This window comes from Populus alba, chromosome 19, assembly GCF_005239225.2.
Source record: "Populus alba chromosome 19, ASM523922v2, whole genome shotgun sequence".
NCBI lineage: Eukaryota > Viridiplantae > Streptophyta > Magnoliopsida > Malpighiales > Salicaceae > Populus > Populus alba.
In genome coordinates, this window is record NC_133302.1 from 5,860,995 (window position 1) to 5,888,382 (window position 27,388).

A 27,388-nucleotide genomic window follows, 5' to 3' on the forward strand; every position below is an offset into this window, starting at 1 on the left:
TACTATATTAAAATATTATCTTAAACCAAATAAATTAAGCAGACTTAAAAATGTTATAATGTTACTTCCTAATAATTTAGTAAGGATAGAATATATATTCAAAAACAAACTTCATTAGAAGATTAAGTTATTTCAACAATGGGAGTGAATTGAGGATGAGGTCTGATGCACCTACCGACTTCAATATTTTCATTTAAGGATGTGCAGCGTTGTGTCCCGTGGGAGGCCACCAGGCAAATACTAGGATTATTTTTATTTTATAATGTAAATTTATTTTTGAAAAAAGTTAAAATTAATTTTTTTAAAATTTTTAAAATTATTTTAATATACTGATATTGAAAATAAATTTTAAAAATTAAAAAATTATTATAATATATTTTTTAAATAAAAATATTTTAAAATCAACTATAATTGATATAATTTAAACTGGCAGTGCCCTATACTAAACTATATTATAAACAAGATTTTCCTCGTATTAATTAAAGCATTCTGCATTTGACACAACTTGAAAACATGTTTCTTCTTAAAGCATTTGTAATTAGCACATTAACAAGTAAATTTGTTTTTGTGTTTTAAAAATATTTTTAAAAAAATTTTAAAGTTTTTTATTTATTTCAAATTAATATATTGTTAGTATTTTCAAATCATTTTAATGTACTGATGTTAAAAATAATTTTTTAAAAAATATTATTTGTATATATTTTAATATGAAAAGTTATTTAAAAAGCAACCGCAACCACACTCTTAAATAACCTTAGACATTGTCAGAAGTGATTTATCTTTGCAGTCACAATGTATTTTTCAAAAAATTTGATTTTGTTAAAAATAATTTTTTAATATTTTTAAATTATTTTTATGTATTAAAAAAATAAATTATTTTAAAAAATTATTTTAATATATTTTTAAATAAAAAATATTTTTTAAAAAAATTCACAGCATGCAGTAATATGCTATTCTTTTTAGAAAATCTCATGTGTTTACATTTTCTTGGCAGCTTCTTCAAAGTTTCAACATTGAGGCAGGTCCACACGTTAACTTTACATATCTTATAATATATCAAACAATACGTTAATTAATTATTATTGAGGCGACCTTACTAATAAATAATATTATGTAAAAGAGCTAGCTGCTGTAACATTCTCTTCCACATCTCATCTCATTATACAATTCCCTATTTTCCTTTCCCCATCTCATGATCAGTGCGAACTAGATTTATGTATACTGCATCTTTATTATTTTTCTAAACAATATATTAATTCTTCTCTGATCTGTGATTTCTCATCCTTTTCTTTTGGCTGATCACTGCTCAAGCAAACCAGCTAGCACTTGAAGAACATCTTGAATCCAGGTAAATTATTTGTCATTCATCTTGTCTGAATCTTTAAATTAATCCATGATAAATAGATAGATCTTTTTCTCAGATTTTATAATCCATGCCCTGTGGTGTTCATACTGTTTAAATTAACCCTAAACGTTGAATTCATTGTTTTCGTCTTTTCAAGATTCTTTGCTGTTTTTAACTCCTTATTTTAGATTCACCCTTTTCTTTTCCAATTAATGGGACTGCCATTTATTTTTATTCAATATTTTTCCACTTTTTTTTCTTACAATGATTCAATGAACTAACTTGATCAGTAATTACCTTTCATTACCTAAATCTTTTTGAACAAAACATTATCAAATTTTTTTTGTGTGTGTTTTATGATGTGTAACTAATTAAGGGTTAAAATAGAGGGAATTAATTTTTGTAATTAACAAAAATAATCTTGCATTTGTTTTGCTCCCCAAATTATGAATAAATAGGAGTTGAAAGAGGTTTTTGTTCACCCCGTCAAAACAATCAGCTCTTCTACCTTCCTTCCCCTGCATCTTTCTATCTATCATTCTAGAGTTTTAGGATCTCGTGTCATAAAAAGAATTTGAGTATGATAATTTAGCTTTAAATACAAAGGGTTAAATCATTAACAACAACATTTATATTTCATATTTTTCATCCGAATTTCTTTAACAAACAAAGAAAGTCATATATATATGTTCTTTTCTGATCTGTGCTTTCTGTTCTTTTTAAACCTCTGTACGTACTTATCATCTTATACTTGTGGTCAGATGGAAGGGTTCCTACCATCTTCTATGGAGGATGATGTAAACTTTACATCGAATCAGTTCGATTTTCAATCACTACTGTCGGAGCTTGAGCTTCTCTCGTACGTCATTCTTAAGCATATTTTATCAGAAGATGATTGCTTGCAGTTTAGTTATTCTTCAGTTTATCCTATTATTCCCAAAAAACAATATAATGTCGTCACTGTCCATGGAAGCAGGCCGCCACCAGAGGTTCCAGTCAGCCAAAGCTACATATCATGCAATGATCAAGGTGGACAGAACAATGTGATCAACGATAGTATTCAACAAACAACTCCGTTTCCAACGTCCTTTCCTGAAACAATGGTGAGTGCTCCAATTTGCTACAATGTGCATTGAATTAGCAAGTGTTTGTATTATGCAAAAAGTTTTATGTTTAGTGTATCGATCTCGAGCATCTTCAAATTGTTTACTGTTAAACAAACAGACAACAATTGGGAGATTTAGACATTTTTTATGATATTTTTTTATCATTAAGTTTTATATAAAGTTGTGATCATGTTTGGTGGGTGATCATGTTAAAAAAAATAAAATTAACAACTCTTACCATGTACCAATAGAGAAAACAAGGTAGATGTCTCTCTGTTTTTTTTTTTATAAAGCATTTTTGTTTTTAATTTTATTTGATAATTTATTTCAATAAACTTGTTATGGAGCTCTTGTGGTCTAAGAAGAAAAAACAATTCAATTTAGAGTTGATGTTTGACTTAACAAGATTTTGTTCAATTTAATTGATTAAAAATAAGTGAAATTTTGACCGTCAAATTTGATATTAAAATTTTGAAGATAAATATTCAAGACTGAATTTGATATTAAAACTAAAAATAAGTAGAAAGTTTTTACAAAGGTAAATGTTATGAAAAGAAATTGCTATCCAACTGATTTTGATAAGTGTATGAAAGTCTATTTTATTATTAGTTTGTTTTTGTATTTTAAAAGTATTTTTAGAAAATTAATTTTTTATTTTAAATTTATTCTTACTCTTTTGTTTTATCATTCTCAAAGTCCAAACAACAACGGTACTGTCAAGATTGTTATGCTTATGCCCGCATTCTAAACATAATTTGTTTTTGTACTCAGAGTTATGTTTATTAAAAAATCTGATTATTTAAAAAAAATATTAAATTAATATTTTTTAATATATTAATATTAAAAATAAAAAAATATTTTGCTTACTAAGAATAAATAGGAAGCTTACGAATCGTTAAGAAACGTATTCCAAAGTCTAGTTTACTGGTTGACTCACATATTAACTGAATAACCTGAGTAAAAAACTAAACCACATCATATTATGATGGTATTTATTAAAATAAAAAACTAAAATAACAACTTTTTTTTTAATATTATCTTTTTAAATATTTTTATTTTAAAAAAGTTTCACATAGTTGTAGATAAAAAAAAATGTTTTAATTTAGCAACGATAGAGCATCCACAAGAAAGATATTATACGGTTATTAATTTTCATTAAAAGAAAAGCTAAGAGATGTGGGAGAATCACTACATATATTCACACCTATTTCATTGTAAATTACAATAGTACGTAATTCAAGGTGTTTTGCCTTTTTTGTTTTGTTTTTTTTTTAAAAAAATTTGTTTATTTTATAATAGGCTGGTTATAATTCAGCTTTTATTTATTTATTTTTATTCTATTTTTTTATAAGATTAACGTGATTTACAAGTTTGTTAAAATAATTCAAATTATACTAGTTTTCAGGTTTAGTGGGATATTTTTTTGTTTATTAATTAAAAAAAAAAACTAAAAGGTGTAAGAGAATCATTATTCACCCACTCATTTCATTATGGATTACGTAGTAAACCATAGTGTTTTGCCTTTTCTATTTTGTTTTCCTTTTTTTTTCCTTTTTTTTATCATTTAATTTTTTTTTTGTCTATTTCATATTTGGGCCGAATTAGAATATATATATATATATATATATGTTATGATATTATTAAATAAAGATAATTTTTAAAAAAATTATAATGCTAGTTAAGTCCATAACCTAGTTCATAGGTTTGATGTGCTAGCCCAAATTACCTGATTCACAAGTTTGATAGGTTTATCCATTGATCAAATATGATTTTTTTTTTGTCTTTTAATTTTTTTAATTTTTTTTTTCAATTTTGTCTTTCAATATTGGATTGGTTTGGAAATAGACTAAATGCTTTATTTTTGTTTGATTTCTATAGGGTTATTAAAATCTTAAATAAATATTTATTTTAGGGATGATACTCAATTTTATGAGTATCTATTTTTATCATATAATTAAATAAAAAAAACTTATAAAAAATTACTAAATCCAATAGAATCCATGACCCAGGTCGCGAGGGACAAAGATCGATCAAATCTGTCATTGTTTCAATATTTTAATTTAAAAAAAAAAAAGTTGTTGTCTACAAGTTTTTTTAAAAGCTAAGCCATGTTTTTCTAGTTTTCTAAGTTGTATTTGGATATTGATCGATTTAAACTAAGTTAATTCCCATATAATTTAATTAAAAGTTTAAATTACATAAAAAGTTAAATTAGAATATTTTAATATTAACTCCCCTGACCAGGATTAATAATATCGCCAACAAACTTTCTTCACTCTTCACATTTTATTTTTATATTTTAAAAAATTAATCCCACCACGGAAAAACACTGGCCAAAAAAACTAGGACATATTATTGAGTGTAGGTTTTGTTTATTAAAAGTAAGGATGGAGTCTTTGACTGCATGTAATGGCATCGACTGAAAACCTTTAATCACATGCTATTAATCACATATTTAATTTGTTATTGTTAGAGCACATGCTTTTCAAAAACTTTGATTTTTTTTTCTTTTTAAATTATTATTTTTTTATTAAAAATAAATTTTAAAAAATAATTAAAAATTATTATTTTAATTTTTTTAAATAAAAAATATTTTAAAAAGAAAAGTATATTATTGTTTCTCATATTCATGTGTTTACATTTTCTAGGCATCTTCTTCTAAGCTTCATAATTGGGTAGGTAAAGTAGTGTTTTTAACTCCTTATTTTTTATTCACCCTTTTCTTTTCCAATTAATGGGACTGTCATTTTTATTCAATATTTTTCAACTTTTTTTTTTCTTACAATGATTCAATGAATTAACTTGATCGGTAATTACCTTTCAATAAACAAAATAAGAATAATTAAAATATCAAATGTGTTCAAGGGATTTCAACCAAGGTTGTTAAAATCGCGATTTTAACACGGCACGGAAAGCTGCTCACAAAATCGGATTGTAAAATCGTAAAAAAATCATAAGGAATTTTAAAATACATTAAAAAAAAATTCATGCTTCAAATAAAAATTCATACATAGTTCAAGCACCTTAAAAATAATGCTTGTGTTTCTTAGTCATATTTCTTTGTGTTTATATTTTAGTTATTTTTCTTTTAATTTGGTATGTTTATCCTAAATTAAAGTCTAATTTTATTTAATTAGGCGGTTTATTTAAAATTAAAAAAAAAATATGGGAAAAAACTGAACAACTTGACTGTTCATGTAAATACATGAAGATCCATGAAGTTTCTCATATTTTTCTATTAAAATAAATATTTTTTATGGTTAAGTACTTCCTTATGAATTAATAAGTGAAAAAAGAAGAAGAGAATCTCGTGAAGTGCTCATTCAATTTCAAAAATCTCAGTTCATAAAGGCATTTAGGACATAAAGCGGAAAATTAGTTTATTAACTAGTGTGTACTGTATTGTATTAATTAAGCAGTATTAAAAGCTGTAGACAAGACAACGCATGCTTCAAGTTGCAAATTCTTTTTAGTAGAAAGTGAAGAGAGAAGACTGATTCGATGAGTCACGGTTACTGAATAAATTGCCTTCGATCTGTTCAAGCCAATCGACGGGTGACACGTGGCAGATGCACTGGATTTTGTTCTCCTGCGGGTAAACTAGTGCAATCGGTGGTGAAATCGCGATTTTATGTGATTTCACCCGATTTTACCGATTTTAACTGTTTTTGACCCGATTTTGCTCATTTCCGAGTTTTATAAACGGTTTAGCACGTAAAGTCTATATTAACTCGTAAAAACGTACGATTTTACGACTTGAATCGTGATTTTAACAACCATGATTCCGACTATCTATCAGTTGTTTGTAGAATTTAAGCACTTTTTTCATTAGTCACTTTTATTAAATCATTTAATATTTGCTTTTATTTTTTTAATTTGCTTCAATGTGGAATCGACACTCCAGAGAATGTGTAAACTAAAAAACGGCAACGGTACTGCCAGGATTGTTATGCCCGCAATCAAAATATAATTTGTTTTTTAAAATCTGTTTATTTTGAAAAACAAATATTAAATTAATATTTTTTGATATATTAGTATTAAAAATAATAAAAAAAGGCTTTTCTTTTCTTAGATTCACCCTTTTCTTTTCCAATTAATGGGACTGCCATTAAAATATGCTTTTCACCATTTATTTGTTTTTCTTTTATTTTGACTTGCGTAACGTGTGTACCCAGTAATCCACTCAGATGTGCTTTCTGTTCATTTTTCACCTCAGTATGTACTAATCATCTTGTACTTTTGGTCAGATGGAAGGGTTCCCACCATCTTTTATGGAGGAGGATGACAACATGACATGGAATCAGCTTCTTCTCTCGTACGTCATTCTTAAGCATCTTTTATCAGAAGATGATTGCTTGCAATTTAGTTATTCTTCTGTTTATCCTCTATATTATTCCATGGAAGCAGGCCGGCACCGGAGGTTCCAGTCAACCAAAGCTCCATACTATGCAATGATCAAGGTGGACAGAACATTGTGATCAACGATAGTATTCAACAAACAACTCAGTTTCCAACTTCATTTCCTGAAACCATGGTGAGTACTCATGCTTACTCCAATTTGCTACAATGTCCATTGAATTAGGCATCATTATTCCTTTATTCATCAGCCTCAGACGGGACATGTTTATATGACACGGAACGCAACCACATCACAACATGGTGAATTCAATCAATCTGGACCTTCTTCTCCTTCTCCCTGGTATCCAATTTTTCATGTTTAGTATATTCTGAAAAATAAAATAAAAAAAATTTCAATCATTATTTAACTTCTTCTTCTTCTTCCTCTTGTTGTTGTACTTATCAGTGAATTCATTATGTTTGAATATAGGTGTCAGCCTAATCCCAATTTATTTGATCCCATGTTACCTGGACCATCAATGCCTTTGAGGTAAGCTAAAATGATATCAAATGCTTAGTGGATTAATAGCTAACAATTATGCATATGTATAAATAAATCACTAACAAATGTTGCTTATTTAGGGACCAACAATGGACTGATTATCAGTTACCAATGAGCAATCAAGTGCCTGCGATGCTACCTGGACCTCAACCTCCAATGAATGAAAGGTATTAACCTCGAATATACACTTTTTTAATCATGAAAACAATGAAGTTGACCAAAATTGACGAGGATCTTTCAAGTCTTTTTGAGCTCTCTATCTCTCTTTTTTGTGAGAATAACAGTTCTAAGTTTAACTATTTGAATATTATTCAGGCATCAGAACTCCAATATTCCTCAACCTTATCCGAGACATGGCTATATAACACCGAACGCAACCACTTCACAACATGGTGGCTTCAATCAACCTGGACCTTCTTTTCCTGCTCCATGGTATCGAATTTTTCATTTTTAGTATTTTCAGTAATAAAAACAATTATTTTTTCTACACTGTATTAATACCTTTCCGATAATTAGATACACCATTGATTTTTAGTGCTTAAGAGAGACTACCAATTATGGAAAGGTTTTATAATATGATCACTTCATTTATATATAGGTCACAGATGGATAACCTCCAAGTCCGAGGATTGCAAAATCAAACTGCTACGCCAAATGCCTCAAATCCTGGCCCTGACACTTCCTTGCAAAGTCAAAATAGGGGTTTAAATACTCAACAAGTAAGAAGTATAACTGAATTATCGTAGTCTTTTTTCCCCTATGATTGTGCTATAAACTAACTATCAATTTTGATAGCAAAATAATTTCTCAATCCGGAAACTTCTGTGCTGTAACTTGATCCGTCAATTTTTATTCCATATTTTGACTGATTTTTGTTCTATACTTTGACTTCTTTTTTCTATAGGTCGAAATGGTTGGATCAAATGATCCGTTTTGGAATTCTGTTGAAGAAAGTGATAAGGGTAGGATGAAGTGTACGTTTTGTCCACATACATATGACATTAAAACTTCCATTTCAAGGATCAAATGGCATTTATCAGGAGAGAAAGGGCATGGTGTTGCCATTTGTCGTGGGGTGCCCAAAGAAGTTCAAGAAGCAGCCTGGAAAGCTATGTGTGGTGGCAACAAAAGACATAAAATCACAGCAAGTTCAATCAATGTTAATGATTGTGGAATTTCAACAATGGTAGGAGGCATTGGAAGGGTACAAAGAGAAGTTCAGGTAGGGGAAGAGAGGATTTCTTCACAAGCAATAGCAGGCAACGACGAAGTAAGCATGACGGGAATGAGAGCACAAGAAGATAGAGTTTCCGAAGGGGCACTCGAGAGCAGAACGAGGACAGAGCCAGTGGGAGTTCAAGGTCCCGGAGAAGAGAGAATTCAGTCGCATTTACAAGCAGAAAATGACATGGAAAACACTGGTGAAGGATCTTTTCAGCATGATGCATTTGAGACTATTCCAAGAACAGAGCAAGTGCAGCTTCTGGAGCCTCGAGGAGATTCATCCCAATTTTGTCTTGACATTGGAAGATGTTATGATCAACCTTGTGCTCCATCAGTAAACAATGATGTAAATAGGCATGATGCGCTGGACATGGTTAGAGTGAGGACAGAACCAATGGAGGAGGCTGGCGCGGGAGCAAGATCTTCTGAAAGTCTGAAATACAACAAGACTAGAGGAGTTCCATTACCTACTAGCTCCACAAATCCAGTGGGTCAAGCATTTGAAGAGAATACGGAGGAGATACGGTCTTTGTTAATGGATGATAAAGTCCCAACCATTGGCATTTATGGCATTTATGGCATGGGGGGGATTGGTAAAACGACAATACTCAAACATATCTATAATGAGCTTCTACAAAGACCAGATATTTGTGATCATGTTTGGTGGGTGATTGTGTCTCAAGATTTTAGCATTACTAGATTGCAGAATCTCATAGCTAAATGTCTTCATCTAGACCTTGCAAACGAAGATGATGATGTGCATAGAGCTGCCAAATTGTCAGAAGAATTAAAGACGAAACAAAAATGGATTCTCATTTTAGATGATTTGTGGAACAATTTTGAGCTTGATGAAGTGGGAATTCCTGTGCTGTTGAAAGGATGCAAGCTGATTATGACAACTAGATCAGAAACGGTTTGTAATCGGATGGCTTGCCACCACAAAATCAAAGTGAAGCTACTTTCGGAGGGAGAAGCTTGGACTTTGTTCATGGGAAAACTTGGACGTGACATAGCACTTTTACCAGAAGTGGAAGGAATTGCAAAAGATATTGCTGGGGAATGTGCTGGTTTGCCATTGGGAATTATTGCAGTGGCAGGAAGCTTGAGGGGAGTGGATGACCCATATGAGTGGAGAAATACATTGAACAAATTGAGAGAATCAGAATTTAGGGACATAGATGAGAAAGTATTCAGGTTATTGAGGTTTAGTTATGATCGGTTAGGTGATTTAGCACTAAAGCAATGTCTCTTGTACTGTGCATTATTTCCTGAAGATGATGAGATTGAAAGGGAGGAGTTGATAGGTTATTTGATCGATGAGGGAATTATTAAAGGAAAGAGGAGCAGGGGAGATGCATTTGATGAGGGCAACACGATGCTTAATAGACTTGAATATGTCTGCCTATTGGAAAGTGCTAAAATGAGGTATGATGATATTAGACGTGTCAAGATGCATGACTTGATTAGGGACATGGCCATCCATATACTGCAAGACGAATATCAAGTCATGGTTAAAGCAGGTGCGCAATTAAAAGAGTTGCCAGATGCAGAGCAGTGGACGGAGAATCTGACGATGGTTTCACTAATGAGAAACAAGATCGAAGAAATTCCTTCCAGCTATTCACCAAGGTGTCCCTATCTATCAACTCTATTTCTATGTGATAATAAAGGGTTGAGATTTGTTGCGGATTCATTTTTCAAGCAATTGCATGGGCTCAAGGTCCTCGATCTGTCTTGGACAGGTATTGAAAACTTGCCAGACTCTGTCTCTGATTTGGTGAGTCTCACTGCGTTATTGCTTAAACAGTGTGAGAACTTACATCATGTTCCATCATTAAAGAAGCTTAGGGCACTGAAGAGGTTGGATCTCTCTCGTACTCGACTTGAAAAGATGCCGCAAGGAATGGAATGCCTAACCAACCTGAGGTATCTTAGAATGAATGGATATGGTGAAAAGGAGTTTCCTAGTAGGATATTAAAAAAACTCTCTCAACTGCAAGTCTTTGTACAAGAACAGTTTCCTAGTAGGATAATAGTTAAAGGAAAGGAAGTAGGATCATTGAGAAATTTGGAAACTTTGGAATGCCAATTCAAAGGTTTTTCTAACTTCGTGGAGTATCTCAAATCTCGGGATGGGATCCTATCATTAAGCACATGCAAGATTTTAGTAGGAAAGGTGGGTAGATATTTAGAGCAATGCATTGAAGATTTTCCAAGTAAAACAGTTGGGTTGGGTAATTTGAGTATCAACGGAGATAGAGATTTTCAGGTCAAGTTCTTAAATGGCATTCAAGGACTGATTTGTCAACGCATCGATGCAAGAAGTTTATGTGATGTTTTGTCATTAGAGAATGCAACTGAACTGGAGCGCATCAGCATTCGGGAATGCCATAACATGGAGAGCTTGGTTTCATCTTCTTGGTTCTGCTCTGCTCCACCACCATTGCCACCATATAATGGTATGTTTTCTAGTCTTAAAGAGTTTTATTGTTATGGATGTAAAAGTATGAAGAAGCTCTTCCCGCTTGTGTTGCTGCCAAACCTCGTAAACCTGGAAAGGATTGATGTGAGTTTCTGTTACGAAATGGAGGAGATAATAGGAACAACAAATGAAGAAAGCAGCACCTCCAATTCCATCATGGAAGTCATTCTCCCAAAGTTAAGAATTCTGAAATTGGTTATTTTACCAAAATTGAAAAGCATTTGCAGTGCAAAACTGATTTGCAATTCTCTTGAAGATATTGAAGTAACGTATTGTGAGAAGCTGAAGAGGATGCCAATTTGTCTTCCGTTGTCTGAAAATGACCAGCCATCTCCTCCCCCTTCTCTTAAGGAAATCCGAGCATGGCCAAAAAAATGGTGGGAGACAGTAGTGGAGTGGGAGCATCCTAATGCAAAGGATGTCCTTCATCCCTTTGTAAAGTAATATAATATAGTATGCTTACAATTACATAAATAACATTTTTCATTTTTTTATTTCAATAAAGACTACAGAATTGTCATATTTTTTTTAACTCTATAGATAAATAATTATAATTTGAAGTTTGATTAATATTATATTTTCATCCTAATGAATTTCTCCAATATGAAAATCCAAAAAATAAAAAAATACTATATTGATTTATCATTAAAGTAACCTAATATTATAAATCATCAGTGAAAGTATTCTTCTACACACATTTTTAAAATGTCTAAGAGAGAGTATGAATATGGTAGTTTTGGTTTCTAAACCTAAAACTGCCATATTCATAAACACATTTTTAAATACTAAATTTAATACTAAAACTAGAAAGTAGCATATGCGTGATTTCTAAAATTCTGATCCCAATAATTATTATCTTTTTTATTTTTAATTATAATCTAAAATTTTATTGTGTTTACCTTTTGGTCACGAGTTTAAGATGAAAGCACACAAAAAAGGAATTGCCAAAGCAATCGTGAAATTTCACTAATGAGGATTTCAAAAAAAGGAACTGCTAAAGCCTAAAATTTAGGCAATTTGTTTTTGACACAACGGGGATCATGGAGACGTGATGAAATATAATTTGAAAATTTAAAATATTTTTAAATAGTTAAGATTAAATAATTTTTTAACTTAAAACCATTCAACTTCAATAAAATATCAAAATATTATAAAATTAAAATATTTTAACACTAATATTTTAAATATAAAACTAAGTCAATGTTATCAAGGCTAATGAGATCTAAAACATCTATTTTTTTGTTTAAATTCCTACAAAGTATAAACTTGAAATAAAAAACATGAATATAAATCATATATATTAGTGATAAATCAAATTTTAAAAAATTAATATCATAGTTAATGAAAATAATAATGAAAAGGAGTTTTTTATACTTTGATGGTTTAATTAATTAATTGAACCAGGTTCAATTTGATTCAATGACTTTTTAAAATCGGAACAAAACATATAAAATGAAACCAGAACATTCTGAACGAAATTTAGCCGAAAAATTTGGAAGGCACCAAGATTTGAAATAAAATAAATATTATTTTATTTTATTTTATTTTTTAAATTGGTATGAAATCATTACAAATAAAACGAAACAAAATTAACAACTTTCATTTTAATATATTTATAAAAACAATATTTTAAAAATAATAATAATGACATTTCCTGCTACGATGTCAAAATCACTTTAAAAGTAGTAATGTTTTTTAATCACAACTTTCCACTCACATGTCAAACTGTTGTGATTCTTGACGCATTATCTTGTTTGGAAATGCTTGTGTTTTTAAAAATTTTGATTTTTTTTAAATAATTTTTTTATATTTTTAGATTATTTTAATATATTGATGTTAAAAATAATTTTTTAAAAATAAAAATATTATTTTTATATATTTTTAGATGGCCGCCAAAGAAGTCCTAAAATTTAGGTTTTTTGATGAAAACATGTGGGAGACAGGGACCATGGGGACATGATGAAAAAGAGGGTTTAAAAGTGGGGCGGACGTGTGGGAATTCCACCAGAGAAAAAAAAAAACAAGAAAAGAAAAGGGATTAATGTAGTTTGTGGATTCAGTAATATTTTTTCTATTAAATGGATTAATTGTTTAATTATATTTAGTTCATTTATTTATCTGTATTGATTTAATTTTTTTACTATAATATTGATTTAATAAAAAAAACTCCTAAAGCATGTATGTGGCTGCCAAAAAAAATCCTAAAATTAACTCAATTGGAAACGATCATGGTACTTACTGCCAAGATTGTTATGCTCGCAATCAAAATGTAATTTGTTTTTGTACTCAAAATTATGTTTGATTGCATTTAAAAATCTGTTTATTTTGACAAAAAATATTAAATTAATATTTTTAATATTTTCTTATATATTAATATTAAAAATAAAAAAAATATTTTGATTACTGAATCTCCACCCAACTTAAATCCATGCATTATGAAGAGGAAAAAAAAAGTAGGGTTTTTTCTTCTCTTTTTCCTCAATAGAATAACTTCAAGAAAAACTAAGAATGAATAAGAAGCTCACGAATAGTTAAGAGATCGTATTCACATCTATTTCATTATAAATTATAATAAGTAATCCAATGTGTTTTTTATTATTATTATTTTTTAAAATTTGTTTTTTTTTATTTCATATTGGGTGGTTTAAAATTCAATTTTATAATTTATTTATTTTTATTGTATCTTTTTATAAAGTTAACGTGATTTATACTAATTTACTGGTTTAATGAATTATTTTTTTGTTTATTAATTAAAAAAAAAAAGAAGCTAAACAGTGTGGGAAAACCAATATTCACTCACACCCATTTCATTATGAATTACAATAAAAATCTATAGTGTTTTGCTCCTGTTTTTTATTTCCCTTTTCTTTTTTTGGTTATCAATTTTTTTATTTGTTTTTCTATTTTATATTTGAGTTGGTTTAAAATTTAGTTTCATAATTAGTTTATTTTTCTTTGAATGATGTTATTGCGGTCTAAAAAAATATATATTAGTATTGGGCTGGTGTTTAATTTTATAATTATTCATTTTTATTATCATATTATTAAATAAATTTTTTAAAAAAAAATATAATCCTACTGGAGTCCATAACCTTGTTAATGATGGAAAGTGAATTGAACATTTATTACTTGAGTTTTCTTCTTCATTTTATTGAATAAAAATGATTTTTTTTTTTTATTTTATTAAGTTTTTTTATAAGCCTAATAATTTTTCAGATAATTTTAGCAGAGTCATATGTATGTTGGTCAAAAGCCATTCCCATCAATAAGATGGAGTAGCATGAACAATTTATTTATTTATTTTTGGTTTCTACTAACGATTTATTTGATGATTAATAATTTAATATCGATTTATTTCCACTTTCTAGTATACCATAGTAGCGTAGGTGTGTTTTTTCCGGAATGGTTATGACTTATGAGCATTTTTCCAATCTGCTGGGGGTGATGTTGGTGGGCTTGGGCTAGGAGCATGGTTATTTTTAATCTTGGGCTATTGGCGAGGCTTCACGCTGCTACCTTTTTAGTTAATGAATTTGAGATTAAAAAAATCACCAAAAAGCTTGGAAAAAGATAAAAAGTTATTGGTTTATAATTTTTTCAACAACAAAAAAACACGATCTTTATATTAATGGAAAAATCATGTGCAGATTGGATAGCAGGTCATAAGAGTGTGTTTGAAATTGTGATAACAGTTATAATTCAAAGTGTTTTTTACTTAGAAATACATTAAAATAATTTTTTTTAATTTTTTATTGATATAACACATTAAAATGATATGAAAATATAATAATTATAATTTTTAATAAAAAAAATCAAAATTTATAAATACATAATTAACACATCATTACCAAACACAACTCTTATAATAGATGTTGAAGTTTCCTACCGCAATGAAGCTCCCTCTTGTTGTTTGAAGCTAATGCTTGATTGCGTTCGTGGGGTTTCTACCCCCAGAATATGAAGTTATTTTCTAATTAAGGCTTTCTACCCTCTCTCTAATAAACTGAAAAACGGCAACATTCATTTTCTAGCCCAGCAGTGGTTCGACTAGCCTAGCTGTGATATAAAACAATTTTATTCCATATTTGAAGGAATAGATTGTTTCTTCAATCTATTTGTACAATATAACATCTTCTGCTACTGTGATTAATTATTAAAGCCTTACCAATAATTACAGATTATAGCACCCACGAGGATGACGTTCATTAAATTTTTCTCTACAGTCAATCTTTTTCCTTGACAAGCAAAGGCAATATTAGTGGTAAAATTTGGGATGTTATATTCCTTGACAAGCACAGGCAATATTATTGATTCAACTTTCCAAAATGTATTCTTTAGCCATCACAAAGCTTCACACACACACACACACACACACACACGAGTGTGAAAGTTTATACACTTCAAAGTAAAGTTAAAGATAAGAGCATATATAATTGTTAAACCCCGTACGATTTGTTTAAAAAAACACAAAATCTAAAATTTAACTTGGATTGGGTTTATAATTAAACCATATAAGATATTGATTTAGTAAAATTTGACCGATTCAATCAAACCTAGTTTATATCTGACCAGATTAATTAAAAAAAATGAAATGATATTATTTTAATAAAAATAATTAATTTGAATTAACTTAATAAATGACTTATAATATTAAAAAATTATCTTAAACCAAAAAATTTAAACGATTTAAAAATGTTATAATGTTACTTTCTAATAATTTAGTAAGGATTTGGAGAACACCAGGCTAAGCTCCAAACACATCGCCACCTGCATGCTCTCCAGCAGAATTCACGTTGCCTTTTCAACCATCGAACACCCCACAGCCTAGCTCCTTCTCCGGTTCTGGTGCATGGAGCCTTAACAAATGAGGTTCTCTGATCTGTTGATTGGGTTTGGGTCTCAAGAGTTTGTGAGATTACAAGAGCTTGGATGCTAAAAAAACTGGTCGCAATTACTTGTCAGGAGTTCTGGCAGTTGATAGTAATAGAACAAATTTATTATTTTCGTTTTGGTAAAACCATATTAAGATAATTTGCTAAAGATTAGTTAAGAGGAAGACAATTCTAGCCATTACGTCGATAAATTAGTGAGATTGCTCCAATCACGGGGAAGGCTTTGCCAAATACTTCATCTCATGGATTCTGAGTTCTTAGCTATCAAATACTTCCACTTATATTTCCTCGCCAACCAAGAAGATGAAGAAGACGAACTTTTCTATGACGAAGCTGCAATCAACTCTGTCCTTGATGAATCAAAGAGCAGATCCAGAAATATTACAAAAATTTAGGTAACAGGTTTACGTACAAAAATGATTTAATTTGTAGAGGAAAAAAGATTGAACTTCGCGTAATTAAATTGATGTCGTTCTCTGAAACTTACAGATCCTCTGTTTGTTATATTACGGTTTCTTATGAAGTGTAAATGGCTTCCTTACTTTATCCGTAAGAGAGTTGGAGGGAGTTAACCTCCATGAGATAGTTAACCAAGGAGTGGAGGAATGCCTTGGAGGACCTGAGACAATCAAGAGTTAGGCATAGCAACAATGTTTGTTGTATTGTTCATTATTGTGATGAAACGACTTTAGGGTACATGACCGACAATGTAAAAGCAGTGCTATAAAAACATCATATTTATGTTAAGTTTTGGAACATGTATATCAAAAAATAAATACATATAAATTTTGCACATCATTTCATAATTTTTTAAAATTTATTTTTTAAAAATTAATAAAATCAAATAATACTTCAAAATATATCAGATAAAATAAAACATCGTGGAGTAAAAATAAAATTCAATTTTGAAATAAAATCTAAATTTAAATAAAATATTATAATAGTGGAGTATCTAAATTATCTAATAAAATATTTTTATTTTTATAAATTTTGTGAAAAAAAATAAAAAAACTAATTTAGGAATTAATTGAGTAATTAATTAGTTCACAGAGGATTTTATTTTATTTTATTTTTAGTAACAGCTAATTTCATCAAACACCAATTGCCTTGTTTTCGGATCACATAAGCTTCAGACATGGCACGTGCTACACTACTAATGATGGGACACTGTCACGTTCTAACAATAATGTTTGAACCATTTAAGAGTGGACCCTACTTCACTTGAACTTTATTTTATATTTATAATGAGGAAAAAGTATGATTGGGTTGAAAACCATTTTATGCTTGGTCGAAAGCTTTTGGACAAGGTTATCATGTGTTTGATACTGTTATATAAAGTATTTTTAAAAAATATTTTTTTTAGATTTTTTTTAATATCAATACATTAAAATCATTAAAAAAAACTAAAAAATTATTAATTTAATATTTTTTAAAAACAAATATAAATTTTAAAAAATATTTAAAAGCATATGGACATACCCAAACCGGTAAACATCAAAAGCTATATTGGTATGTCTCTATGAATATATGATAATGGAGCCTTGTTTTGAATATTTAAAACTAGAAAGTAGCATAGGCGTGATTTTTAAAATCTCGATCGCTAGACTTTTGCATGTTTTATTTTATTTTTTTAGTTTTGATTCAAAATTTTATTTTATTCACTTTTGATATATGATTTTGAGATGAAAGAAAAAAGTCACCTAAAATACTTAAAAAAAGATAAAAAGTTATTGGTTGACAATTTTCCGGTAACAAAAATACAATATATTTTTTTTAATTCACTAAATTGTCTAAGCTAAATTATGCACATATCAACTAATTCTCACGGGTTTAAAGTTAATGATTAGATAAGCCTCCAATAGCTATCAATATTAATAATTATAGGGCTCGAACCTGAGACCACAGGATAAGCAAACCCCTTAATTACAAACTATTACTATTAGATGGTTAAAAATGCAGTAACCTTGTATCAATGGGAAACTGATGTGTGGATTGGATAGCAAATCAAGCTTCATAGTAGATGTTAAAGTTTTCTACTGCACTGAAGCTCCCGATCTGGTTGTTTGAAGCTAATGGTTGATGGCGTTCCTGGGGTTTTGATGAGTCTATGAAAGTGCATTCCAAATGCTCTGTCATTGGAATAAAATGCTAAAATGTGAATAGAAATAATAGAAAGTAAAGGGCATTTTTTAATCGAGCTTCTATTTAATTTGATATACTATCAAGCTTCATAGGCGTGCTTTTTTTTTTTCCTTAAAGTTTTTATTTTATTTTATTTTAATCTAAAACTTTATTTTCTTGACTTTTTAAACAGCAGCCTGGATAAACTTAAAATAATGTTCTTTTTTTTAGAAACAGCCTAGATACACTTAAAGTATTTTAATCATAACTTTCCACACACATATTAGATTGCTCTGATTCTTGATGCGTTGAAAAGGTATCGTAAAGGGCTACAAGTTAGTCTCTGATGAAAAAGGAGGGCTGCCTGCTTTTGAGAAAGGGGGCTGCCTCCTCTGTAAAGAGGGCTATTTGGCATAAAGAAGACGTGAGGGAATTGCACTAGAGAGAGGGAAAAAAAGAGAGCACAGATGAGGAAAGTGATGACTAATACAGTGATGGGTAACTAAATTGTTCAGATTTCTAATTATTCTAACTCTTTTGTTTTATCATTCTCAATTTGTTGTTGAGAAGTATTCTTCTCCGAATTTATGCAGTTTATGGATTCAGTCATGTTTTTTTCTATTGAATGGATTAATCTTTGGATCATTTATTTACCTGTATTGATTTAATTTCTTTGCTTTAATATTGCTCCTTAAACACATTGTCGTCATTGGATTTTCTTAATAGGGTTATTTATTTTAAAGTAGTGAATGATTTTTCAAAAGGGTTATATTAATTTGGTTTAATGTTGATTTAATTATCTATATATCAAATGTGTGCGCAAGGGATTCCGACTATCTATCTGCTGTTTGTAGGATTTAAGTACTTTTTTCATTAGTCACTTTGCTTTATTTTAATCTGCTTTGAAAATTTATTTTAAACTGAATCTCCCGATCTGGTTGTTTGAAGCTAAAGCTTGATTACGTTCCTGGGGTTTTGATGAGTCTATGAAAGTGCCTTCTATCATTGGAATAAAATGTTAAAATGTGAATAAAAATAATAGAAATTATACAGAGAAGTCAAGTCCAAGGAGTAGTGAAATTTCACTTTGAACCAGCCTCCACACACTAAAGTATTTTAATCGTAACTTTCCACTCACATATCGGATTGCTGTGATTCTTGACGCGTTGGAAAGGTATCTTGAAGGGCTATAAATTAGCCTCTAATGAGGATTTCAAAAAAGGAACTCCTAAAGCATGTACGTGGCTGCCAAAAAAAAGTCCTAAACTTTAGGCAGTTTGTTTGTGACACAACGGGAATCATGGAGATGTGATGAAAATGGAGGTTGAAGATGCCTAATTTGAAAAGAGGGATAAAGAAGACGCGTGGGAATTGCACCGGATAAGAAAAAGGGATTTATGTGGTTTATGGATTCAGTCATGTTTTCTCTATTAAATGGATTGATTCTTTATTATATTTGAGTTATTAAACGAAATAAGAATAATTAAATTACCAAAGATTCCCGACGCTCTAATGTTTGTAGAATTCCAGTTGTGCTTTCTCCATGAGTCACTCTGCTCTATTTTAATTTGCATTTAAAATTAAATTTTATTCTCTATTAAATCATTTACTGAAGTTCGGAGCTTTAAAGTGTATGCCATGTACAATTATATAACAATTAATTTTCATTGTCTCGACATTTTTCCTTGTTTCTAATCCTTCACCTGCATTTCCCACGCAAATATTTTATAATGATTAGGGGAATCACTAGGGATATATTATTAGTTATTATCTAAACTCACTTAAAAAGCTATTAGCCTGATATTTGCCTCATCAACTAGGCAGAGAGTAAACACATACACTCTTTTAATATCAAAAGCTAAATTAGTAGTCTTTGAAGTTACTTAAATTAAATATTGGTATGTAGCTTTTATTTATTTATTCATTTATTTCTAAATATTGACCTTAAAAAAATTGAATTTGTAATTGTATCAAATAAAATATTAATTTGATGAAATTTGATAAATTTAATAAAACCAATCTAGTTCATATTTGACTAGATTAATAAAAAATAATGAAATAATATTATTTTAATAAAAATAATTAATTTAAATTAACTTAACAAATAACTCATAAGTTATTAAATATCTGATACTATATTAAAAAAATTATTTTAAACCAAATAAATTAAGCAGACCTAAAAATATTATAATGTTACTTTCTAATAATTTAGTAAGGATTTGGAGAATATATATTCAGTAACAAACTTTATTAGAATATTAAGTTATTTCAACAACACGAGTCCATTAGACTTATATTGTCAAACAGACATAAGTCATAAATATACTATTCTTTTTTGAAAATTTCATGTGTTTACATTTGCCCTCGGGATGTTTAATCTGAGGCCCTTTTTGAATTGTTCTGGCAGCCAAATAGCCTACTGCATATGGTTGCTCAGTTCGATCTCAGTACTTTTAGGTTTTTCGCAGTTCTTGTTATGACCCGTGGCACCGCGCGGGCAATTCACCTAGTACATTCTATTTGTGTACTCTAATTTGTCTCCAATATCTCCCACCCCTTGTCAAATACTGACATGTAAACTGCTTGCATGGTTATCAATATCTTTCAAGTGAGTGTTGGATATATAGCTTAAGATAAAAAAAATTTCCTTTTTTATTTATTTTTCATTTTTTTTCTTAATGTTTGAGAAAGATGCCTACAGATGGGAATGAATGGACTGATTCGAAATCTTCTTCTCTTGAAAGGGATAGCAGATAAGCTAATGATGTTGGGTTGTGATGGAGATTCATTGTGTCTTGACCATGGAAGATATATATTATGATCAACTCTGTGCTCCATCGCTAAACAAAGATGTCATTATGTGTGATGTGCAGAACATGGTGGAAATGAAAGACGTATTGGTCTGAATATTTCTAATGAAAATGAGGAGCTGCATAGAGTGGTCGAATTGAAAAAAGAAATAATGGAGAAACATAAATGGGTTCTGATTTTAGATGGTCTAGATATTCTTACAACCCGATCAGAAAAGATTTGTCTATGGATGAAGTTTCCTATTTACTTTGCAACAACCCTTAGCATTGACGGGGGAGGAGTGAGAGGCATCATTCCTAGCTTAGTCCTCGCCGCTCTTGAAGCTAAGCTCTAGCTAGGTTCTTGAATAAAAAACTTACGCAGCGTGGGCCACCTTTCTTGGCTTTTTGCTCAGATGATTTTTGGGTTTTTTTAAAAAATATTTTTCATGTGTTTACATTTTCTTGGCAGCTTCTTTTGAAGTTTCAACATTGGGGTGGGTACACACGTTAACTTTTCATATCTTATAATATAATATGGAGAAGTGGTGGAATTAATACTCCCAAATTTCTGAGATTGTTTGAATTACCAGAATTGAAAAGTATTTGTAATGCAAAACTGATTTGCAATTTTCTTGAAGATATTAGTGTAATGTATTGTGAGAAGCTAAAGAGGATATCAATTTGTTTTTCGTTGCTTGAAAATAACCAACCATCTCCTCCCCTTCTCTTAGAACAATATTCTATGCATGGCCAAAAGAATGGTGGGAGACAGGAGTGAGGTGGGAGCATCCTAACGCAGAGAATATCCTTCATCCCTTTTACACTTTATGGGAGGAGAGAGAAGAAACTTTAAAAAAGAATAATAATCGAGTTACATGATTTGGAATTTTAAAATGTTTATAAGAATATATTTAGAATAAAATTTCATACCTCTATCTATTTTCTTTATGGGAGGTACAAAAATTCATCTTTTTTGTTGGGGTGATGTTGGTGGGCATGGTGTTGCCTCGAATATCTTTCCAAAGTTTTAACATTACCTCGCTTTCCCTAAGCGGTGGCCTGACAATACCTATCATCTTTAGATGAAAGCTAACACTGTTTCCTCGCAAAATCCCATGCTTTTTTTGCTGTTCTTCATGGAGTTCCATTGTCGGTCCTGCTTTGCCAGCATCATTCTCCTTCACTAGCCACATGCAAATCTTTGCTTTTTATTTCATCTGGCTCCACCATTATTTGCACTCATGATGTTGGGTTGTGATGGAGATTCATCTCAACCAAGAAGACGCGTGGGAGTTGCACCAGAGAAGAAAAGGGGGAAGAAAGAAAAAGGGATTTATGTAGTTTGTGGATTCAGTCATGTTTTCTCTATTAAATAGATTAATTCTTTATTATATTTGGATCATTTATTTATCTGTATTGATTTAATTGTTTTATAATATTGATTTAATAAAACCAGCACCAACAAATCCTATAATTTGCATTTAAAATTAAATTTTATTCTCTGTTAAATCATTGACTGCTGTTCGGAGCTTTAAAATGCATGCCATGTACAATTATATTAACTTAATACATTTAAAAGTCATAAATATTCCATCTTAATTAAGCAAACTTGATAGATATAACTTAAGATATGAAGCGAAGAGTTAGCAGGGAGTGCAGATAGATGGCATATCATAAAAAAAAAAAAAAAAAAAACACTTAATTTTCCTAATTTTTTTTAAAAATAAATCAGGTAGGATTGAGTTTTTTTAAGTAAAACAGTTGCGTTGGGTAATTTGAGTATCAACAGAGAGAGATTTACAGGTCAAGTACTTAAATGGCATTCAAGGACTGATTTGTGAATGCATCGATCCAAGAAGTTTATGTGATGTTTTGTCATTAGAGAATGCAACTGAACTGTAGGACATCAACATTTGGGATTGCAATAGCATGTAGAGCTTGGTTTCATCTTCCTGGTTCTGCAATGCTCCACCACCATTGCCATCATATAATGGTATGTTTTCTGGTCTTAAAGAGTTTTATTGTTATGGATGTAAGAGTATGAAGAAGCTGTTCCCACTTGTGTTGCTGTCAAACCTCGTAAACCGCATCCACACTTTTGAGCGGCACCGTCAAAATCCCATGCTTTTTTTGCTGTTCTTCATGGAGTTCCATTGTCGGTCCTGCTTTGCCAGCATATATATGCTTTTATCCCTTTTGCTTTGTATCTTGTCGTTTGTGTCTTTGTCCACTGGCTTAAGGGTGTTTAGTAATTCTACATACGGTTTTTTTTAAAATATTTTTCAAATAAAAATATATTAGTATAATGTTTTTTAATTTTTGTTAATACCAACGCATTAAAATTAATTTGATATTTTTAAATAAAAATAATTTAAAAAGTAATATCAATTACATTACCACCAACTCTATGGGTTGGTTTATTGGGATCAAAGTCAAGAGAAGCATAGGTTTACGCTAATGGATGATTACGACCAGAACAAGGGGTTTAGCAAGGATCGGAAGAGGGACAGGAGGGTTTAGAGGACACGTGTCAAGTCTTACCATAAAGTTAAAAAATGATTCATGAGATAAGCTCGTCCTTTGAACCAGTCGCCATCTTTCACCCTCTCCTCTGGAATATGGATCTTTTTTTTCTTTTTTCTTTTTCTGTTTGACACCTTTCGCTGTCTCCCTTTCCCACCTTCTTATTCAATTATCAATTCAACTAGGAACCTGATACGAGTTAGATTTTAAGTCTAGATTTTGACTTATTATATATTTTTAAATTTTTTTATTTTTATTTTTTCCATTAATATCTTTCCTTACAGTAAATAAGAAAACATATTTCATTGTTCTTTTTAGAAGATATTTGGAATCATTTGCTGGATCTATTTTCTGTTTTTATTTTCAAATTTGAGATGACTCCTCGAAAAACAAATCCAACCAATTATTTGCCCTGGAATTTGGATGATGTGTAATTCCAAGTGGGCACGCTGCATTTCTTAGCCAGGTGGAGCAAGACTTGAGGTAGCTTGTTTCTGGCTTTTGCTTCTCTGGGTATGATTTGTTGTTGTGTTTTCGTCCTTTCTGCTAATTTATCTAAATATGAACTTTAGAATCTTTTAAATGAAACTAGCGTTCTTGATTTCTAGGCGGTTGATATAACAGTAATATTATTAAAATAAAAATAAAAATAAAAAAATAAATATGCTCAGACTTTTACCATGTAGCAATAGAGAAAACACGGCGTCTCTCTGTTTTTTTTTTTTTAAGCATTTTTGTTTTTAATTTCATTATAATAATTTATTTCAATAAGCTTATTATGAGTCTCACAGTTTAAGAAAAAACATTTCAATGTAGAGTTGAAACTCTCACAGACAAGTCAAGGCCGAGGAGTCGTGAAATTCACTTTGATCCAGCCTGGACGCACTTAAAATAGTAATGCTTTTTTTCTTGGAAACAGCCTGGATGCACTTTAAGTATTTTAATCACAACTTTCCACTCATATATCGGATTGCTGTGATTCTTGACGCGTTGTATAGGTATCTTGAAGGGCTACAAATTAGCCTCTGATGAGGATTTCAAAAAAGGAACTGCTAAAGCCTAAAATTTAAGCAATTTGTTTTTGACACAACGGGGATCATGGAGACGTGATGAAAAAGGAGGTTGAAAAGTGGGGCTGCCTCCTTTAGAAAAAGGGGGCTGCCTAATTTGAAAAGAGTATTTCGTGTGGGAAATGCACCAGAGAAGAAAAGAAGAAAAAAAGAAAAAAAGAAAAGGGAATTATGTAGTTTATGGATTCAGAAATGTTTTTTCTATTAAATGGACTAATTCTTTGATTATATTTGGATCATTTATTTATCTGTATTGATTTGATTTCTTTACTGTAATATTGCTATTGAGTATATTGTTGTCGTTGAATTTTCTTAATAATCATTTGCGTTATTTAAAAGTGATGAATGATTTTTCAAAAGCGGAAATTCTGGGAATTGAACTTCCATTGAGTTATTAAACGAAATAAGAATAATTAAAATACAAAATGTGTGCAAGGATTCCCGACGCTCTACTCTTTGTAGAATTCCAGTAGTACTTTCTCCATTAGTCACTCTGTTTTATTTTAATTTGTATTTAAAATTAAATTTCATTCTCTATTAAATCTTTATTTTTAATCTGTGTTTTTTAAGTTTTTTCTGTCTTCATTAAAAAAAAAAAAAACTAAAAAGGATTGGTTAATCAATTCCTCAAGATTTTTTAATTTGTATTTTAAAGTTTTTTCTGTCTTTATGAACAACATAAAAAAATAAACTAAAAGAATTGGTTAATCCAAAGACGCGTGTTTCTAAAGGTTGTTTTTTTGTTTTTTTTCTTTTCATTTGATGTTTTTTTTTTTTTTGTTACTTTTGTATGCTTTCCTCTGTTGCTAATATCCACCTCAGCATGTAGCATCACTCTGTTATAAACACCTTGGGTATATTGGTAAAATAGAAAAACATTCACTATAATTTGTCTCACAAAATTTTCATGGTTAAATAAAATCACTCTGCTCTAATATACACACTCGAAGGCAGAAGCATAATAACTACCATACACACCTGCAAGCGAATATTGGTAATGGCGTTGACTCAAAACCTTTAATTTGTCTTTTAATTTCTTTTATCCCAATTAGTAATTGCTACCTTGAGAATATTGACTGGTTTATCTTTACAGTCATAATGTGTTTTTTAAAAATTTTGATTTTTTAAAAAAATAATTTTTTAATATTTTTAAATTATTTTGATGCGCTGATAAAAAAAAAAAATAATGTATTTTTAAATAAAAAATATTTTTTTTAGTTATGCTATTGTTCTTAGAAAATTTCATGTGTTTACATTTTCTTGCAGCTTCTTCCAAGTTTCAACATTAGGGCGGGTCCACACGTTAACTTTATATATCTTATAATATATCAAACAATACGTTAATTAATTATTATTGAGGCGACCTTACTAATAAATAATATTATGTAAAAGAGATAGCGACTGTAACATTCTCTTCCACATCTCATGATCAGTGCATGATAGAAAGCAGCACCTCCAATTCCATCACGGAATTCATTCTCCCAAAGTTAAGAACTCTAGCATTGTATTAAAATTAGCTAGCGTTCTTGATTTCTTGGCGGTAGAAATAACAGTACTATTATTAAAATTAAAATAAAAAAAAATCTGTTCAGACTTTTATCATATACCAATAGAGAAAACACGGTAGATGTCTCTCTGTTTTGTTTTTTTTTTAAATAAAAAAAGCATTTTTATTTTTAATTTCATTTAATAATTTACTTTAATAAGCTTTTTATGAAGCTCTTATTATCCAAAAAAAAAAGACGATTCAATAAAGAGTTGATGTTTGACTTGACAAGATTTTGTTCAATTTAATTGATTAAAAATAAATGAAACATCTACGAACAAATTTAATACTAAAACTAAAAAGAAGTATAGGCGTGATTTTTAAAATTTCGATCCCTATAATTTTTTGCATCTTATATTTTTTATTTTGGTTTAAAATTTTATTTTGTTTATTTTTTTTATTCACAAGTTAATTTGAGATGAAAGAAAAAAAGTCACCCAAAAAAAACAAGATGTTTTGATCCCTATACTATTATTTATTTATAAAAACTAAAACAATGGTATTTATTTTTAAAAAATTAAAATTAATATTTTTTTAAACATTATCTTTTTTGATATTTTTATTTTTAAAAAGTTTCACATAGTTGTAGATAAAAAAAGATATTTTAATTTAGCAACGATAGAGCGTCCACAAGGCTGATATTATAAGGTTATTAATTTTCATTACAAGAAAAGCTAAGAGACTTGGAGAATCACTATATAAAAATAGTATGTAATTCAAGGTGTTTTGTTTACCTCTTTCCCTTTCCACATCTAACCATTGTGCAGATAGAAGACCTGATATTTGCCTCATCACTAGGCAGAGAGTAACAACATAAGCCCTTTTAATATCAAAAAGCTAAATTAATGCAATTGAGGTCTTGACCCAGCGGTTAAAGGGACTTGTTCCCTTCCTCTGCATCCTAGGTTCAAAGCTCACCGTGCACGCCTGTCATCCCCACGGTGCCTTACATGCTCACTGGGTTTGCAGGATGTTCAGTGAGCCGTGAGATTAGTCATGGTGCGCGCAAGCTGGCCCGAACACCCACGTAAATGAAAAAAGAGCTAAATTAGCAGTCTTTCAGGTTACTTAAATTAAATATTGGTACGTAGCTTTTATTTATTTATTCATTTATTTCTAAATATTGACCTTAAGAATGATAAATGGGTGCACTGGTTATAGCTAATCTGTAATATAAAAGATTTATAGGTATTGTTTGATATATTATTTTGATTTTGTTTTTAAAACCAAAATTTAAAATAGACAAATAAAATTTATTGGTTTGGATTAAAAGTTTAATTATTTGATAATCTAATATTTTTATACTAGGAAGCTCTACACATATATGACACAAGCAATTATTTGGTTGAATAATATACACACACCGAGTGTGAAAGTTTACACACTT

At 29.9% G+C, this 27,388-nt stretch overlaps 1 protein-coding gene across 1 annotated transcript in view; it reads left to right on the plus strand.

Annotated features, from left to right (window-relative positions):
- The first annotated feature begins 1,097 nt into the window (after nucleotides 1–1,097).
- LOC140955117 (probable disease resistance protein At4g27220) overlaps nucleotides 1,098–27,388 on the plus strand; it is a 46,611-nt gene continuing 20,320 nt past the window's right edge. The window contains 7 exon segments of the mRNA XM_073406793.1: nucleotides 1,098–1,348; nucleotides 2,107–2,204; nucleotides 2,322–2,448; nucleotides 6,699–6,766; nucleotides 6,859–6,985; nucleotides 7,059–7,150; nucleotides 7,280–7,339. Coding sequence (XP_073262894.1) covers nucleotides 2,107–2,204; nucleotides 2,322–2,448; nucleotides 6,699–6,766; nucleotides 6,859–6,985; nucleotides 7,059–7,150; nucleotides 7,280–7,339 — 572 coding nt within the window. The 5' untranslated portion in view covers nucleotides 1,098–1,348.